Below are 18,403 nucleotides of genomic sequence, written 5' to 3'. Positions count from 1 at the left end.
AGGACTTAATAAATGAGTGCTAACGCTTAGGGTTTCACCCTTCTCTTTCAGGAAGATATTCCTCGCCAGTTGGTTTACATCGGACTGTACCTCTTCCATATCAGCGGTGCTTATGTTCTAAAGTAAGTTCTTTTGAGAGTTTCTGCTGCCCAGAAACAATGCAGCTTTAGGAGGATGAAGTTTTTAGTTTTTTTCCACTGATGAGAAGGCAGTTATCAGTGCATCTAAATGTGCCTTAGTCTACCACGTCTTAGGAAAGTTGCATAACTAGATAAATGCACATAGACAGGAAGAAAAGAACCAGAGCAGGTTTCCTCTATTCCTTCTAATGTTGCACTCTGAGCCAGCCATGTCCACCATGCGGTTGAGAGGAATGACACTGGGTATGTTTTGGTCCTGTTTAGGCCCTCACTCTTACAGATGAGGTCTCCTCTGACTGGAGTCATTCATTCCTATTTTCTTGCACAGATCACTCTGACATGGTGTTAGCAACCGTACTATTTATATTGAAAGATTAAAATGAGGTGTTTGTCAAGTGCATTTGTGACCGTGATATCGGTGCACTAATGTTTTTTTATTTTTTATTCTATTACAGCCTAAATCATCTTGGTCTGGTTCTTCTGGTTCTCCATTACTTTGTCGAGTTTCTTTTCCACATTTCCCGTCTTTTTTACTTCAGTAATGACAAATATCAGAAAGGGTAAGTCACTCTGAGTGTTTGATCTGTACAGAAGTCCCTCTTACATCATCAGCCATCCGACTGTTCAGTACCTGTAGTCTATGCATAAAGTGATAAAGGGGTCCTACTAGACCAGTGTTGGCGAACCTATGGCACGGGTGCCCTGTCGGTGGGCATCCGTACCCTGGAAATAAGTCTAAGGCGTACCAATATCCCTTAGCAGCAGCACAAAGAGTGCCCTGAATGTAGGCAGGCTATTATAGCTAAATGATGAAGTACATGGAAGATAAACTATATTGGACTGTAGTGTTCAGGGTGAATTGCCGTGTTGGCACTTTGCGATAAATTGTGGGTTTTGGGTTACACTTTGTGCACTCAGTCTGTAAAAGGTTTGCCATCACTGCCCTAGACTTTCATAATGTACTAATTCCCTAGCTTGTTGTATTGTCAGTATATCATATTTTAACCCCTTCACTACCAAGCAACTTTTCACCTTTTAAAAAAAATACCAAATTTACCAAACATTTTGAAAAATTTGCATATTTCCAAATTTTTATTTCTCTACTTTTATAATAGATGGTAATAACTCCAAAAATAGTTACTACTTTACATTTTCCATATGTCTACTTCATGTTTAGATCATTTTGTGAATGCAATTTTATTTTTTGGGGATGTTAGAAGGCTTAGAAGTTTAGAAGCAAAACCCACTTTTTAAGGACCAGTTCAGGTCTGAAGTCACTTTGTGAGGCTTTCATAATAGAAACCACCCAAAAGTGACCCCATTTTAGAAACTACACCCTCAAGGTACTCAAAACTGATTTTACAAACTTTAACCCTTTTAGGTGTTTCACAAGAATTGATGGAAAATGGAGATGAAATTTCAAATTTTCACTTTTTTGGCAGATTTTCTATTTTAATCAAATTTTTGAAATTTAGGAACTCCAATAAAATGACCCCATTTTGTAAACTACGGGATAAGGTGGCAGTTTTGTTGGTATTATTTTAGGGTACATATGATTTTTGGTTGCTCTATATTACACTTTTTGTGAAGCAAGGTAACAAAATTAGATGTTTTGGCACCGTTTTTATTTTTTATTTACAGTATTCATCTGACAGGTTAGATCATGTGCTGTTTTTATAGAGCAGGTTGTTAGAGGCGACAACACCAAATATGACTAATTTTTTTTTTGTTTGTTAGTTTTACATAATAAAGCATTTTCGAAAAAAATTATTTTTTTAGTGTCTCCATATTCTAAAAAGCCATAGTTTTTTTTTTTTGGCGACTGTCTTAAGTAGAGTCTCATTTTTTGCGGGATGAGATGATGGTTTGGCACTATTTTAGGGTACATATGACTTTTTGATCGCTTGGTATTACACTTTTTGTGATGTAAGGTGACCAAAAATAGCTTTTTTGACAGTTTTTGTTTAATTTTTTTCTTTTTCCGGTGCTCACCCGAGGGGTTAAGTCATGTGGTATTTTTATAGAGCTGGTTGTTACAGACCTGGCGATACCTAATACATTGAACACAATAAAACAATTTTTGAAACAAAAAAAAATATCATGTTTTAGTGTCTCCATAATCCTGAGAGCCATATATATGTTATATTTTTTTTGGGCGGGACAATGAATGCGGTCCGCATCCGAGCCGCCAAAACTGCAGCTCGGATGCGGACCAAAACAATGGCCATGTGCATGAGGTCTTAAGTAGGGGCTCCTTTTTTGCGAGATGAGGTGACTGTTAGATTGGTACTATTTTGGGGGGCATATGCCTTTTTCATCGCTTGGTGTTGCACTTTTTTTTTTTTTTTTTTTGCGCAGTTTTTATTTAAATTTTTTTACGGTGTTCATCTGAGGGGTTAGGTCATGTGATATATTTTTTAGAGCCGATCGATATGGACACGGCGATACCTAATATGTCTACTTTTCTTTTTTCCCCCTATTTTTTTACAATTTTTTTTAATTTTTTTCTTTATTTTGGGAAAAGGACGCCTTTTTTTTTTTTTCTTTGAAACTTTTTATTTTTATTTGTATTTTTTTAACTTTATTTTTTGACCCACTCTGGGACTTCAACTTTTGGGGTCTGCTCCCCTTTACAATGCATTACAATACTTCTGTATTGTAATGCATTGGCTGTAAGTGTATTACCACTGCCGGAGCATATCAGTGACTGCCAAACTCCTGCCGCTGATCAGGCGGGCGCAGCTCCTGCACCCGCCTGATCAGCGCGCTGTACATGTACTGTGCTGGGATTTCTGTCCTGCGTTTCTGCGCCGTACATGTACGACGCTGGTAGCAAACAGGTTAAGAGGTTAAGATAATGGGGGCACTATAATACATGGAAATGTATAGAGTAAGATTAAACCTGATTTCTCCCTGTCTCATTGGATCTGTAAAATGTAAAGTCAAAGCCCATTCTAATCTGATGATCTAGAGCAGTGGTCCCCAACCTTTTTTGTACCAAAGACCGGTTTCACGCAAAACAATTTTCCCGTGGGGATTGGGGATAAATCACGCACATAACAAAACACAGTAATTAAAAATCCTGTTTAGGCCCCCACTCGGTGACCTACAGATGATGTCTCCTCTGACTGGAGTCATTGTTTTCTACTTTCTCAGTCTTGCACAGATAACGCTGATGTCTCGGCCCATAACTTTATTCTGCATATCTGAACGCACCTATTTAGTATTAATTCCTGCTTTTATGCCCCTACTTAGTAATCATCCTGATTTAGGCCCCAGTAGATATAATGTGCCCTCTTCACATATAATGCCCCCCCCCCCCCAGTTGTGGTGCCTTTACATATAAGGCCCCCCTCCCCAGTTGTGGCATCTTTACATATAGTGCCCCAATTAAATTATACGTCCAACCCCTCTTTTTTTGGTGCCCCCAGTAGTGTTCACAACGGAAAAAATTAAATAAAAGAACAAAATATTCACCTCTGTCCGGCTGTCTGTGATGCAAGCCTCTTCCAGCCTGCCGCCCCAACTCCCTGGACTACAGTACAGGCAGTCGTAAATGTCATTGCAACCTTCTGCTCCGGGTCTGTGGTGGCGTGATGACGTTGTCTCGTTGCCTGTGACCTGGCCCAGAAGGTTGCAGTGATGTCCTCATCGCAACTATCATGCACCTTAGCACCGCTTCATAGACCTCAGGCCTAGCAGCTTCTAGCCTATGAGGCTAAAAGTCAGGGGACAGATGCCAATAGTTCCACGCCGGCACTCCCCGCGGACCAGTACCAGATGACCTACGGCCCAGTACTGGTCCTCTGATATAGGGTGTTCAGAGAAGTACAGAAAGAAAGGAGTTGTGAATTGTTAAACCAAAAAAATAGGTTTGGCTGAAGAGTGCATAACAAAAAGAAAAACTAGCTTTAACCGCAGATCCATGGGGACTAGGGGACCAGAGATGTCTATGCACTGTTATGGTTTCTGAGATCTTACATTGTCTTCATTATAAATGCATACATCAAAAGCTGCTGTATCCTTTGATGCTCAATCCAGATTTATGAAAGCGTACTTACTGGAGAAAATATCCCATCTGCAGTGATAACCATGTCTGCTCACCTTTTTCTTGCACTTGCATGTATGGGGAGTTCCAATGTGCCCTGTACCCATACCTATGTCATTTTGGCTAAACGCTATTAATCTGTTCTTGGCAGGTTTACCATATGGGCTATCCTGTTTGTCCTGGGCCGCCTCCTGACTCTCATCCTCTCAGTTCTCACTGTAGGATTTGGACTTGCCCGTGCAGAGAATCAGGTTTTGGACATAAGTACTGGAAATTTCAACATTCTGGCTATAAGGTACATCTATGTGCATGGACAAGCCTCTGAACCAAGTGCAGTAAGAATATAATCTGCTAGGAGAGGAGACCATAGTGTTGACCAGTCAGGTCAAAATGCAGCCTGATGTGACCATTTTCAGCTTTTTCTCTTTTTATACTGGGAATATCCTTTTTAAATATGTAAAATGTCAGACGTATGTTATATTGGTAAGATGTGCCGTCAATGTCAGATAGGTGCCGGTCCTACCTTTAGGACCCATTCTTATCTTCGGAATGGGGACCCCGAATTGAAAGGGGAGAATGTGTGGCCGCTTTGGTAGTTCTGAAAATGGCCAATTGCTCAGGTATTTCTGTAAGTCCCATAGTGGTTAATGGAGAGCATGCACAATGTGCTCACTTAAGGGACCTCTTTCGGAAGATAGATCTGATATTGATGTCATGTTGCAGTTGGGAATAACCCTTTAATCTGGTTATGTCACCAGGATTAACCCTTTTAAACGAGACATACTGCGTGGTAGGGCTGATCGTACTAATTTAAACAATACCTTTCTTTTGTCTGTATGCATTTCTAATTATATGCTAGGGGTGGGCGGTATAGGCGATATGCGATATAAATTTGTGCCACGATATGGATTTTGTGTATATCGCTGGACTGCAATGTCAGTGAGCAGCATTATATTCACGTACGTGGTGGCCGCCGGCCGCTCCTTCTGTCTGTGCGGCGCATTGCTAATGCTTATAGCTCACGTGCGCCGTGGCCGCCAGGCTCTTCTTCTTCTCATAGGTCTGTGCGGCGCATTGCTAATGCTATAAGCATTAGCAATGCGCTGCACAGACAGAAGGAGCGGCCACGGCGCACGTGAGCTATAAGCATTAGCAATCCGCCGCACAGACAGAAGGAGCGCCCGGCGGCCACCACGCACGCGAGTATAATGCTGCTCACTGACATAACATGGCAGCTAGGACTTCAGTAGCGTCCTGCTGCCATGGTAACCGATCGGAGCCCCAGCATTACATTACACTGCTGGGACTCCGATCGGAACTGCTGCTGCCACCAATGATGTGGGGGGGGGGGGGGGGGAAGGGGGTCCCTGCCACCAATGATCAATACTGGGGAGGGAGGGGGGGGGCCCACTGCCACCGCCACTAATGATTAATACTGGGGAGGGGGGGTGGGTTTGAGTTAGCTGGGGGGGCTACATCAGAGGCTGGCTGCCATGGTCAGCTCCCTGCTGTTGTGTGCACAAAGCACAGGGCAGCAGGGAGACTGTAAAGTCCTATTCACCCTAATAGAGCTCTATTAGGGTGAATATGACAAGGGCTCTAGCCCTTAAGAAAGCTAATAGTTATTAAATAACCCCCCCAATATAGAAAATATATCGCACATGCTTAAAATTATATTGCAATATAAATTTTAGACCATATCGCCCACCCCTAGTATATGCTAATGAGTAGTTTGAGCACCAGGAGGCGAGGCTGAATCCTTTGAGCACTGCTTTGTAATACCGCCTGTGCTTTGCACGCTCCCCCTTCTCTTCATTGATAGGGCAAGATATGCTGAGGGAAGAGCTTTGTCCTAGCATCTACATATTATACTCTGAGTACTATAGCTACACCACATAGAGATCTGCTCAGAAAGCTAATATACATATGACTGCTTTATTCACAAGCGCAATATGTGATTATAAAGACTCTGGTAACCTGTGTTAACCTATAAGCATAGAAAAAAAAAAAAACATCTTTATATGGTAATGCTACAGCTTGGAGGCAAGTGCTTGGTTCTGCTTGTATAGATAAGAGGTTTGAGTCCATACATAATTTTTTTTTTTTTTTTTTTTTTTTAACCCATAATAAAAGGCTATACTACAATAAACAATATATTATCGTATAATAACAATAAAAGGCCTTACTATATTGAGAATAGTGCTTTGTTTAGAAACCTAAAACTGGTTTATCAATATATGATTATAAAGCTGGCAATATTTATTAGTTTTTTCAGCCTATAACATTATTCTAAATATAAGGATGAAGGCTTTTATTATGGGTTAATTATGGAAGAAAAAAAGAGAAGGTTTGAGGGGAAAAAAGCCTTAAAGTTTTTCTCCCAGGATTCAAACCTGCAATCTCTACATGTAAAACCAAGCACTTATTACCAAGCTATAGCATTACCACATAGTGATGGATGTTTTTGTTTTTTTGTTTTTTATGCTTATAACCTAAAAAATAATACTGGTGTCTGACATAATCATACATTGTCCTTGTGAATAAAGCAGTAATATGTGTATTAGCTTTCTGGGCAAATCTCAATATGGTGAAGCTATAGTATATAGAGTATGATATGTAAATGTTAGGACACAGGGCTAGACATCGCCATGCTGAGAGCAGAACTGTCAATCGTGGGGAGTGTGCAGAGCACAGGGGGTGTAGCAAAGCAGTGCTCAAGGGATTCAACCCTGCCTCCTGGTGCTCAAACTTCTCATTTGCATATGAATATAAACACAGGTTTTTCTGCAGCTGTTTAGCATATAGACCAAAAAAAGGTATTGTTTTAATCCGATGAGCCCTACCAGGCAGTATATCTGGTTTAATAGGGTTGATCCTGGTGACAGAGCCGCCTTCACATTTTAAATGCTCAGATGTAAGATGCAACAGGATTTCCAGGTTTTTATCAGAGTATTAAAATGTGTTTCATGGTATCCACCACTAGTCTAATTGACCCCCTTCACAGGGTTATACCACCTTAGATGGCTCACAGTTATGCCCCCCTTATATTTTGCAGCCTTTTGTGCACACTCAGTTATGCCTCCTTAGATCTTGTGAGGATGCAGATACAGTTGAGAAACATGCAGGTGTCCAGACAGCTAGCAACTGCTGTCCTCCAGTTGAGAACCCCTGATTTACAGGAATATTTTTCAGAGTACCCATTGGTGTACCAGCGGTGTTAAATCATTTTTAGAAGCATAAAAGCTTGTTATCTGATTTTTAAGTGAACTGAACTTCTGCAATGTGAGCTATAATTATGCTACTTATGCTGTCTCCTTTTTTTCTGCTTCCAGAATCAGTGTGTTGGCATCTATTTGCATAACTCAGGCATTTATGATGTGGAAGTTCATTAATTTCCAGCTGAGACGATGGAGAGAACATTCATCTCCACAGCCTTCTCAAAAGAGAAGACCTGTTGCTTCTAAAGGCAAATCATCTCGGAAGGAAAAAGGTGAGGACTGCAGTATGTTATAGTTTCCTTGATGACTGAGATTTTAAACCATAGGTTCAAGTTTGTATACCACAACCCTTCTGGTCTTGACTTAGAGGCCAATTTCAAACGAGCATGTTTGGTTTGGGAAATGTGCTTCATGGTACAGCCACATTTTCTGGGCCGAACACTTCACTTCTCCTCTGACCTGAATTCACAGCATCATAATTTATTATGCTGCGAGTTCTGGCCTGACTGGGTCTGCAGTACTGTTTTCACGGCATTATGTGAGTACAGTATAGCAGACACGTGGTCCAGATGCTCTTGTAAAATTAGCTTAAAGGAGAGCTTTAAAAATAGTCCACATACTGCTGCCTGTCTTTACTTCTCTCATGCTGGTTGTCTATTTGGGAGACCCTCTAATGTTCTCTTTTTGCCCGCCTCTGTGACTTTGTGGTAAAGACAGGTCTCAGGATAGTGTCATGTACTAGATTCCCCAATTTTTTGTTGTGTAGTGAAGAGTGTGAGGGGCAGTTCATGAAACCATCCCCTGGAGCATGCCTTGTGTTGGGGAGACCAGGTTAGAGGTCCAGAATGGGGTCAATGGTAGAGGTAAGTTGGTGGGTTTAGGGGTAGTGCAAAGAGCCCAGACAAAACTTTGATTTTGGATTTTCCTTCCAGAATGTTGCTATAAGGTATTATTTTTGTAGGGAACATTTTATTTTTTAACAATTAATTTTATTGATATACAAAACAATATAACGATAGAGCAAGTTACATAGTACATATTTGACTCTTATGATCCATGTAGGGACCCTCCATATAAAAACAAGAGCCAAGGCTTGCAATCGCTTTTTTATTGCTTCATAAACAGTGAGATAACAACATGTTAGAGGTAAAAATGAGAGTATAAATAAAAGCAAAGCTAGGCGCAAACCACAATCCCGTTTTAACATAACTTTACGGTCATAGGTAAAGTGTATTGTCTCATTTGAGGAAAACCTGCGAACTTGAGAATTTAACCCACAGTTCCCATTTTGGGGCTAATTTGTCCCATGTGTGTGTTCTAATAGCAAATAGTTTCTCTAAGTCAAAAGCTACTTGGACAGTAGAGATCAATTCCCGTATCTTTTAAAGGCCCACTTGATTTCCAAGATTTTGCAATCATTGCTCTGGCTGCTAATATAACTTGACCACACACTAACCTTATGTGCGGGGGCAGGTCAGCTAAACCTACAAACATAAAGCCAAGGACGGTGACATCGGGATTTCATTCCCTGTGATAGAGCGAAGGAGAAGAAAAACAGCTTTCCAGAAGACTGAGACCAAAGGGCAGTCCCACCACACATGTTTATATGTACCAACCAGCCCTCAATTTCTCCAACATTGAGGCGAGTATGTAGGGCTAATTTTGTTTATATGTGCTGGCGTAAGGTACCATCTGAGGAGGGTCCTAAAGGCTGTCTCCCAGTGAGTAGCTCCCCTTGACACTTGCTTTACAATAGTGAAAGCCGTGTACCAGTCATCTACAGAATGAGTTATCCCCAATTCCCGTTCAAGCACGAATGCAGGTTTCTCCGCTATGTCTGGGGAAGATGGAATGCTATAAAAGAAAGATGCCTTTAACGGATTTTTTTGAAGATGAGAGAAAGTTCTGAATTTGAGCCGGGAAATTGACACTGGAAATGTCTGGCTGAGATGAGGCATGTCTGATCCTTAAATATTTGTAACAATCTCTATAGAAAAGCTTTGAGATATATTTTTGAAGGTAGGCAAGAGTGCCCCGTCATATAGTGGATTGATATGACATAGACCCGCTGCTACCCAATTATCTAGGTAAAGGTCAGGAATCCAGACATTTAGGAAATGTAATGGGAGTTTCTCTAAAGTAGTTTTAGGCAATTTGGTCAAATAAGGAAACATATTTTTCCTCGCTATCAATGAGGCTTTCACACTCAACAGAAGTAACTGGGTTCTTGCTGTATTCTTGGGATTCATATCAAATCCCGCTATGAGGGGGTGTCCAAAAGCAGTTGATTCTAGGTGTACCCATCTTTGGTGTTTAACCACCAATCCTTCATTTGTGTAAGTATAGTCGCCCAGTATAGTATTTATTAACATCTGGGATGCTCATTCCTCCCTTAGCCCAGGGTCTAGACATTGTGGAGAAGCGAGTTCTGGGTTTCTCCCCGCCCACGAACAGCCTCTGTAAAGACTGAAAGTATGATGCCCGTACTGGAATTAATACTGTACGGAAGACATATAAGACAATTGGGAGCATCATCATTTAAATACTAGGTCTACAAGCCCAAGAAATCAGTGGTTGCAAGAACCGTCCTATCATGGAGGAATTCTTTGCTAATAAGGGTTGAAAAATTCGCTGAATAGAGATTTTTGCTGGAATTAGTTAGGGTCATCCCCAGATATGTGAAGCCTTTCTTTTGCCAGATAAATAGGTATTGGGGAACCAATTTTACCCTAAGCATGGGATCCATACGCACGGTAAAGGCCTGCGTTTTGGACAAAATAAGTTTATAATTTGAGACATTTTGGAACACATCAATTACCTTTTGTACCCCTGGGAGAGAGGTCTCTGGACTAGAAAGCGACATTATGACGTCATAATGTAGGAAACATTTATTATGGGCTTTTCAGTTTAGTGTACAGTAGACTGGTGCAGGTTATTATTGCTGGGATGGCAGTTCTCTGTAAATGGGGTTGTCCAGGTCTTTCTACTTTTAAAATTCAACCCAAACCTGCTGTATTCTGTGAGGGGGAAAAAACATACTCGGCTGCTGAGATCTAAAGCATGGTATTCACCATAAACCTCTTCCTTTATTTAATCCAGCGTACACATACAGCAAGGAGGAGAGGGTAATGCAGGAAAGACTGCCTACGGCCTAACGTGAAATGGCCATAGGCCGACTCCTCTCCTGCATTACCCTGCTTGCTGTATGTGCACGCTGGATTAGAGGGGTTGTCTCACTTCAACAAACATTTTATCATGTAGATAAAGTTAATACAAGCCACTTACTAATGTATTGTGATTGTCCATATTGCCTCCTTTGCAGACTTCATTTTTCCATCACATTATACACTGCTCGTTTCCATGGTTACGACTAGGTTTCGGTTGAAACATCCCTAGTCGATTCGCATAATACTTCGTTTGAATACTGTACGCTCCGTACAGTATTAGTGTATCGGCTTCTATGAGCCAAAGTTATTACTTTGCGTAGTCTTGCGAGACCGCATAACTTCATAAATCAATTTCTACTGTAAAAAACATTTCCCGAACTCTGGTTCGGTTCCAAGTGGTACCTTTGAACCGAACCAGAGTTCGTGAAATTTTGTATTTATTTTTTTACAGTAAAAATTGGATTATGCAGTCTCGTGAGATTTCGCAAAGTAATAACTGGCACTCTAGCGAGTCGTGCTCTCCTGATTAGCCTGTCTGCCCCATAGGCTGATTTTAATTAGTCTCAGTATAAAGCTGTGGCCTGCTCTCACTACTTTAATTGGAAGCCGTCTGGCACAAGGAAAGGTATAGAGTGGGCTCAGCATGCATGTTGGTACCTGCATCCCTTGGCAGTAATAAAGGCCATTATGGCACCAAAAATGGTAAAAAGCAGAGAGGACCCAGCATGCGTGTGGAACCAACACTTCCTGAACTTTGTTGGCCATTATGGCGCATAACGGGTCGCATTTAGTGTTAGGTTTCTGTCTTACAGAGATCACCTTGATGTTCGGCAGACGGGCCCAAATGGTTCTGTACAAAAAGCATTTGCCAAGCATCTCACTTTATAAATAAGCGTAGCATTAGCACTATAATATATTTTGTGACTATGGCATTATTGTACTTTATCTGGTTTGCAGAGTGCTATTGTATTGTCTTTTTTTTCTCTGTTTTAAGCCATGGCAGCATGCACCTGCGCATTGGGATGTGCTGACTAACCCCCTTTTCTTTGCAGCTCATAGGAGCTAATACATTCTAATACTGTACGGAGTGCTCGCTCAGTATAGTATTCAAACAAAGTATAATGCGAATCGACTACGGATGTTTAGTCTGAAGTCGATTCGCTTATCCTTAGTTACAACCACCCTGCAATCCAGCAGCGGTGTCCGAGCTTGCACACTACAGGAAAAAGCACTAGCCTGTGTGCGCTCCCATGATCCCGGCCACCAGAGAGGCCGGTGTTTTTTCAAATAGTGTGCAAGCATGACCACCACTGAAGGAATGCAAGGTGGTTGTAACCATAGAAACGACCAGTGTATAATGTGATGGAAAAGTGAATCCAGCCAGCAAAGGAAGCAATATGGACAATCGCAATACATTAGTATGTGTCTTGTATTAACTTTCTCTACATGATAAATGCCTTTTGCTAAAGTGAGAAAATCCATTTAAATAACAGAAGATTTGTATGGTGAGTGCCATGCTTTGGATCTTTTTTTTTTTTTTTTGTTCTCTTTTGGACTCCTATTGGATTAATACTGCTGCATTGGGCACCACCATATTATTGTGGCACCGATCGCTAGTGTGGTGTTTTTTTTTTGTTTTTTGTTTTTCTCTTTTAAAAGGACAGTTCCGGACGTTTTGTTTTCTCTTTCGTTTTGTGATACTCCGCTGCTCTCTGGTGCTCCATTCGGTCTCTCTTCACTGGTCTTCTGGTCCCTGTCTTGTAAACTTCCGGATGGATGGGGTCAATGATTGGCCTCAACAGGAACGTACTCCAAAGCAGCAGTGACATGCCACTTGGGGACCTGTTACCACTGAAGCCAATCATTGGCTCCAGCAGCTTATGTGACCACATCCATCTGGAGGATTACAGGACAAGACCAGAAAACAAGTAAAGGTATTAAAAAAAAATAAAATAAAGAAACAAATCTGGACAACCCCTTTTTAAAGTGTTTTCTATTCAAGCACTTAAAAGGTTTCTCTGTGACCGTGCCCATGCTGCACCAGATGTCTACATTGTAGAGACCTTAACATAGAGCCACTGGAGGCAGCGTGAAGGACTCAGTGGGGAGCAGATCTGACCACAGGTACCCTCAGTAATTAACATTGAATACCTTGTGTGAAAGCAGTGGTACACATGTGTGAACATTGCTTTAGCAGGACTGCTGAGTACAATGCTTGTCTCATTGCCATAGGAATGAATGGACATACAGGTCATGCATCTGTACCACTGCTCCATTTACACTGGGGACTCGGGACCTCCGCGTGATCACTGGGGGTAACTGTTGATGAACACCCAGCAATCACACTAACCTATCCTGTGTATACATGATAAATGTTGTTCATGGGTCAGCCCCTTTTAAAGGGCATTTAGCACCATAACGGTTATCTGACGGCTATCACAGGAATAAGGTGCCAGATTCCACGGAGTGAATGTAGCGGAGGTCACACATGCGCGCTGAAGCTCTATTGAACTCTATGGGACTGCTGGAAATGAGCAGTACGTATGCACGACTGGTTCCATTCATTTCGACAACTCAATTCTTGGCACCCCCTAATCGATCAGATATTTATCCCCTTTGGCTAGGGGATACGTTCTTATGGTGTGACAACCCCTTTAAATCATAAGCGTTATGAAATGGAGATGGAATTGCACATAGTCACGGTAGTAAGTGTGAGGTTTGGAGGTTAGAGAACTCCATTTAATAATTTACCTTAGTGTAAATTCATAAATGCTGAAAAAATGCCTTGTCTTCAAATACTGACCATGTGTTTCCTCCCTTCCTATTCTATTTCTTCAGAGAACGGAGTCAACGGAACAGTAACCTCTAATGGAGCAGATTCTCCTCGCAGCCGTAAAGAAAAATCCCATTAAAAGAAGATAATTTGCAGTTGATGTACTCTGCTCCCAAAGAGAAGTTGCCTTGTGCTGTACAGAGCCCCACAGCACTAGAAATCTTACTGTTACAGCAGATGATGCAATGTGTTTCCAAACAATATAATGCTATGGTCTCCAGACTGTACAGGGTGTTTGTTTTAGTTTTTTCCCCCGTTTTAATTTTCCATTACTTTTTAGCATTACTTTAATGCTAGAACTGTCAAAATCAGAACAAAGCAGAAAAAGTGGGCTGAATCTCGAAGTAGAAAAGAAAAAAAAAAAATTGGCTTTCCCTGTTTTGCACTGGTGAGAGAAATAGAGACCGCTCCCCTGTTTCCTGTCCTGCCAGACACAATATTGGCCACGGAGTCAAAGCCAAATGTATATTTCAAATACTCATTTTTACTTGCAACTGATGCAGCGAAAAGCAGTGCAAAACCGGATTCATTGTAACACCACTTGCTAGTGTTGCTAATACCCTCCATCCATTGTACAGTTCCAGCATCCTACTCTTTTGATATGCCAACTAAAATGTTTAAAAGATGTAAATGCTGTGATAAATGTATTTTCACTTCTGTTTTTTATAAGCCAACTTTTTTTCTTATTTGATTAAAAACAATAAAATAGAAAAATTGAATTGTGATTTAGGATAACTTTTATTCACTTTATAACTGCTGATAAATTGTCATTTTTTTTCAAAAATCAGTAGTATATGTGGTTATGTAAACTTTGTAAGGCCCTGTTCACATATTAAGGACCCTATGCTGCAATCTCTCACTGTATAGTAATGTGGTGGGATAAGTTGCCCTTGGGCTACCTTCGTACACTGGAATAGCGAGTAGCCTGTCTTCCATGTGTTAACGTCCCCTTAAAGGGGTGTTCTGGGTCTACCATATTAATGGCCGGTCCTTGGGATAGTCTGGAATACCCTGCCCACCTGCTGTAAGGCATGGGATGCAATCTAATCAATAAAGAGGTCACAACATTCACCCGAGAGGCATCTCATGCACACAGTACACAAATTTGACCCGTGATGCAGACTTGGAAATCTGCAGCATGTTAATTGTTTCTTTGGATTTCTAGTCCAGATTTCACCTTTTTTCATCTGGTGCAAATCTACACTGCAAGTAACACGTGGCTTTAGGTGTAGAAACTTATCAAAAACTGCACAAAAAAATCCATGTAAACGATACTATCGTGTGTGTACTGTTATCACAATTTATGCGATTCTTGGATGCGCATGCTGCAGTATTGTCTCCATCCAAAAACCGTAGGGTGACAGTGAAGACATCCGGAAAAGTTTAACTGAAGTGTGAAAGTACCCTAACACCGTTGGAATTTGATTTGTTTGTGATTTCCTTCTTGTCCAGTATGAAACAAACAATACGACATGCAAAAACATTATAGCTCTTATAGTCCTGGCACTTGATTGCAATATAAGCAGATCCAATCAGGCTCTTCTTCCAATTTGACAGCAGTGGCGGCAGTTATCAGGACTTGATGTAGATTTTCAAACCGTAGCTCTAGAACTTTCCGCACATCTCTCATTTCACCACTATCCAATCTCCTGATTGTAAAGAATGAATTGCTTCTATACAGTCTGGATTCTAGAAAACAACTAAAACTTGGAAATACACATCAGCCAATTAATTTGTGCAACAGACAACATAATTTGAAAAACTATTCTGCTGCATCTGGAGCTGTTGGGGGAAATAGAGACCTAATCTAGGGGCTTTCCCAAAGAGTACTTCATAAGGACTTAGGCCTATCTTCTGGTTAGGTGTGTACCGGGAGGAGAAAAGACCCAGGGGTAGGTACTTTCACCTCAGTCAGTTTATTTTAGCTATAGCCTTTGCTACAGGCCAAATCTCAGAATATCTTGGAAAGAGATCAATACAGATGCAGACATATTCACATTGTTCCACCTTGGTTCTGAATGTAGTCAATCTGCAGTCTCTGAGATGGGGAAGATGACCTTGGCATATGCCTTCCTGGAACTCCCATATTTCTCCTATCATTATTACAGCATTCACCTTCAACTAACCTGATGCCAGCATTGTTGAACCCAGGAGCCATACACCACAGAACCCAATCACACCTCTCTTGATTTGCCCATGTTCTAAATGCATCCTCTTAGGTAGAGTGCCCTCTGAAGGAAGTTTCTTACCAACCCTCCAGAGTCCATTCTCAATCATCACTTCTACCTTTTTCCTTTGCTGTTTCCTTTCAGCCTTTGTAGCCTGTATCTGAAAAAGATGAACTTTGGAATTCCACTTGCCCTAAGCCATCCTGTATCACACAGACTTCCACTTAACGTAGACTTCAGGTAATAGTTAAGCCTCTACCTTCTCAGGCAGCATCAAACATCTTTCATACACTCAGCATTCATTATTGATGGCTTGCACATGGATTAAACAAAATCTCTGCTTCACCAGATTAAACAATAATAAGTAAGACCGAAGGCATACCTAGATTAATATTGATGTTAGCAGTCTTACCCTCACCCATCTTACAAACCTCAGTCTCCTGCACTAACATTGCTGGAGGGAGTGGTTCTTACTTGACAACATAAGATTAAGTAGGAACAGCATCTCCTGTCTGAGATGATCCATCTTCCAAGAACCTGAAGTTATCTACAAGAAACTCAAATTTGGTTATTAATTGGAGACAGTCATGTGAATTTTAAAAAATTATATATATATATATATATATATATATATAATTTATTTTTTAAGGTGGGAAGGCACTACTCCCTCCCCCCTCCAGAGGCAGCAGAGTAGTCAGATCTAAATTTGTACACCCTTAAGGCGGTGAACATGAACAATTTGTGAGAGGAGTAGGAATTGCATTACTATCTACTCCTATACATGTGAAACTACACTTAGCCATGAGAGATCATGGAACATGTTTGCTATGAGGCAGACCTTTCCAGATGAGCCTTAAGACCATCCACAAAGGCAGCACTTAAGATTTTCTCATGCATATCTAAGGTGAGCTCAAAAACCCAAATCCACCCAACTTTCCTGGAATTTATGGACAATTCTATGGGTGACACCCCACCTCTCTCCCCTCCAGGTGACTAGTAACCCATTTCCCAGTCTGGGAAGACCCCAGAGCTCTCAAGTTTGGACTCTCCTGGTTCCTCTGGGTGAGAGGTGCATTTTGAGGGTACCTACATTTTTGGGTCATAATTCCATATAGCCCCAATATGCTTTTTGGGGTTCTCAGAGCACGGTTCACATGTCTCTCCTATGCGCTCCCCCTTCCTAGCTATCTCTGCTTCTGATGTGTAAATTGAGCAGGCTGCAAGGAAGGGCCAACTAGCATGTGTTTAACTTTCATGGTTTCAAGGTGGGCAGGAGACGCATGGGCTGGGGTTTGTCCTTAGAAGCTGTCCGTGGTGTGAGGTGATCTCAGCAGGGGGTGACTGTTGTCTCCAAAGGTCTACAGGAACGACCATATATGGACGTCCTGTTCCCTGATTAGATGTGGTTCATTTTTTCTAAACTGACAGTCATTTTTTAATAAGATCCGGACTGGGACGTGACACCGCGTCACAACCTCGTCTGATGGTTTTGCGAAAGTTCTCTTGTGGCGTTTGAATTGGAAGTTACGCAAGCTGTCTGCCCACCCAGAGACGCCAAAATTGTTATCGCAATTTATGCGATACTCATCTTCTTTGTGTGGTGCCAAATCAATTAGAAGTATAAGTATGTACGTATCATACTGCTTTCATAATGAGACCAGACAAACCAGTTGGTTTCCTGAAAGCATCTTCTCATCCCCCTGAGCCAGAGCAAGAAGAGACCCTTTATTCAAGTTTCATTAACTTAAATAGCAGACATGACATCTCAAAAGGGGTGTTCCTTAAAAATAGACTATTGGCTCCTTAACCTGATAGGAGTGGTTTCAGCAACTTCAAATCTGAGTTCATAGGTACAAAAACTGCAACCTAATCCCCCTCTTCCCCCTCCCCTAGTGACCTTAAGACAAAGGAATGCACACGTGGCTCATACATCTGGTTTGCGGCCATCTAGTGGACGAAAATGTGTACTACAGAATGTTCACATTATACATATAGAGAAATAAAACCTATCTCTCACAGTACCCTTAAACAGCTGATCTGTGAGGGTGTTAGAATTCGCACCCCCACCAATCTGATATTGGTGACCTATCTTAACCACCTCCTGATCGCCTAACGCGCCGATGCGTCCGGGAGGTGGTTGATTTGTTGTTCCTGGACGCATCGGCGCGTCATCTCGCGATACCCGAGATTTCCCGTGAACGCACGCGCGCACGCAGGCGTGCGCGCTCACAGGAACAGAAGGTAAGCGAGTGGATCTCCAGCCTGCCAGCGGCGATCGCTCGCTGGCAGGCTGGAGATGTGATTTTTTTTAACCCCTAAAGGTATATTAGACGCTGTTTTGATAACAGCGTCTAATATACCTACTACCTGGTCCTCTGGTGGTCCCTTTTGTTAGGATCGACCACCAGAGGACACAGGTAGGTCAGTGAAGTCGCACCAAACACTACACTCCACCCCCCACCCCCCCCTGTCACTTATTAACCCCTTATAAACCCCTGATCACCCCATATAAACTCACTGATCACCCCCCCCCCTGTCAGGCTCCGTTCAGACGTCCGTATGATTTTTACGGATCCACAGATACATGGATCGGATCCGCAAAACACATGCGGACGTCTGAATGGAGCCTTACAGGGGGATGATCAATGACAGGCGGGTGATCACCCATATAGATTCCCTGATCACCCCCCTGTCATTGATCACCCCCCTGTAAGGCTCCATTCAGACGTCCGCATGTGTTTTTGCGGATCCGATCCATGGATCCGTAAAAATCATGCGGACGTCTGAATGGAGCCTTACCAGGGGGGTGATCAATGACAGGCGGGTGAT

The 18,403-nt window shown here is 41.8% G+C and overlaps 1 protein-coding gene across 1 annotated transcript in view; it reads left to right on the top strand.

Moving 5' to 3' along the window:
- The window catches only part of TRAM1 (translocation associated membrane protein 1), a 36,228-nt gene extending 22,097 nt beyond the window's left edge, over positions 1–14,131 (top strand). Inside the window, exons 7-11 of the mRNA XM_044294452.1 lie at positions 52–122; positions 596–700; positions 4,340–4,483; positions 7,521–7,678; positions 13,412–14,131. Coding sequence (XP_044150387.1) covers positions 52–122; positions 596–700; positions 4,340–4,483; positions 7,521–7,678; positions 13,412–13,485 — 552 coding nt within the window. The 3' untranslated portion in view covers positions 13,486–14,131. The remainder of the gene's footprint in view (positions 1–51; positions 123–595; positions 701–4,339; positions 4,484–7,520; positions 7,679–13,411) is intronic.
- Positions 14,132–18,403: the final 4,272 nt, after the last annotated feature.

This window comes from Bufo gargarizans, chromosome 5 (genome assembly GCF_014858855.1).
Source record: "Bufo gargarizans isolate SCDJY-AF-19 chromosome 5, ASM1485885v1, whole genome shotgun sequence".
Taxonomy (NCBI): Eukaryota; Metazoa; Chordata; class Amphibia; order Anura; family Bufonidae; genus Bufo; species Bufo gargarizans.
The sequence above is the reverse complement of the archived record's forward strand: the minus strand, read 5'-3'. Positions and strand labels throughout refer to the sequence as shown.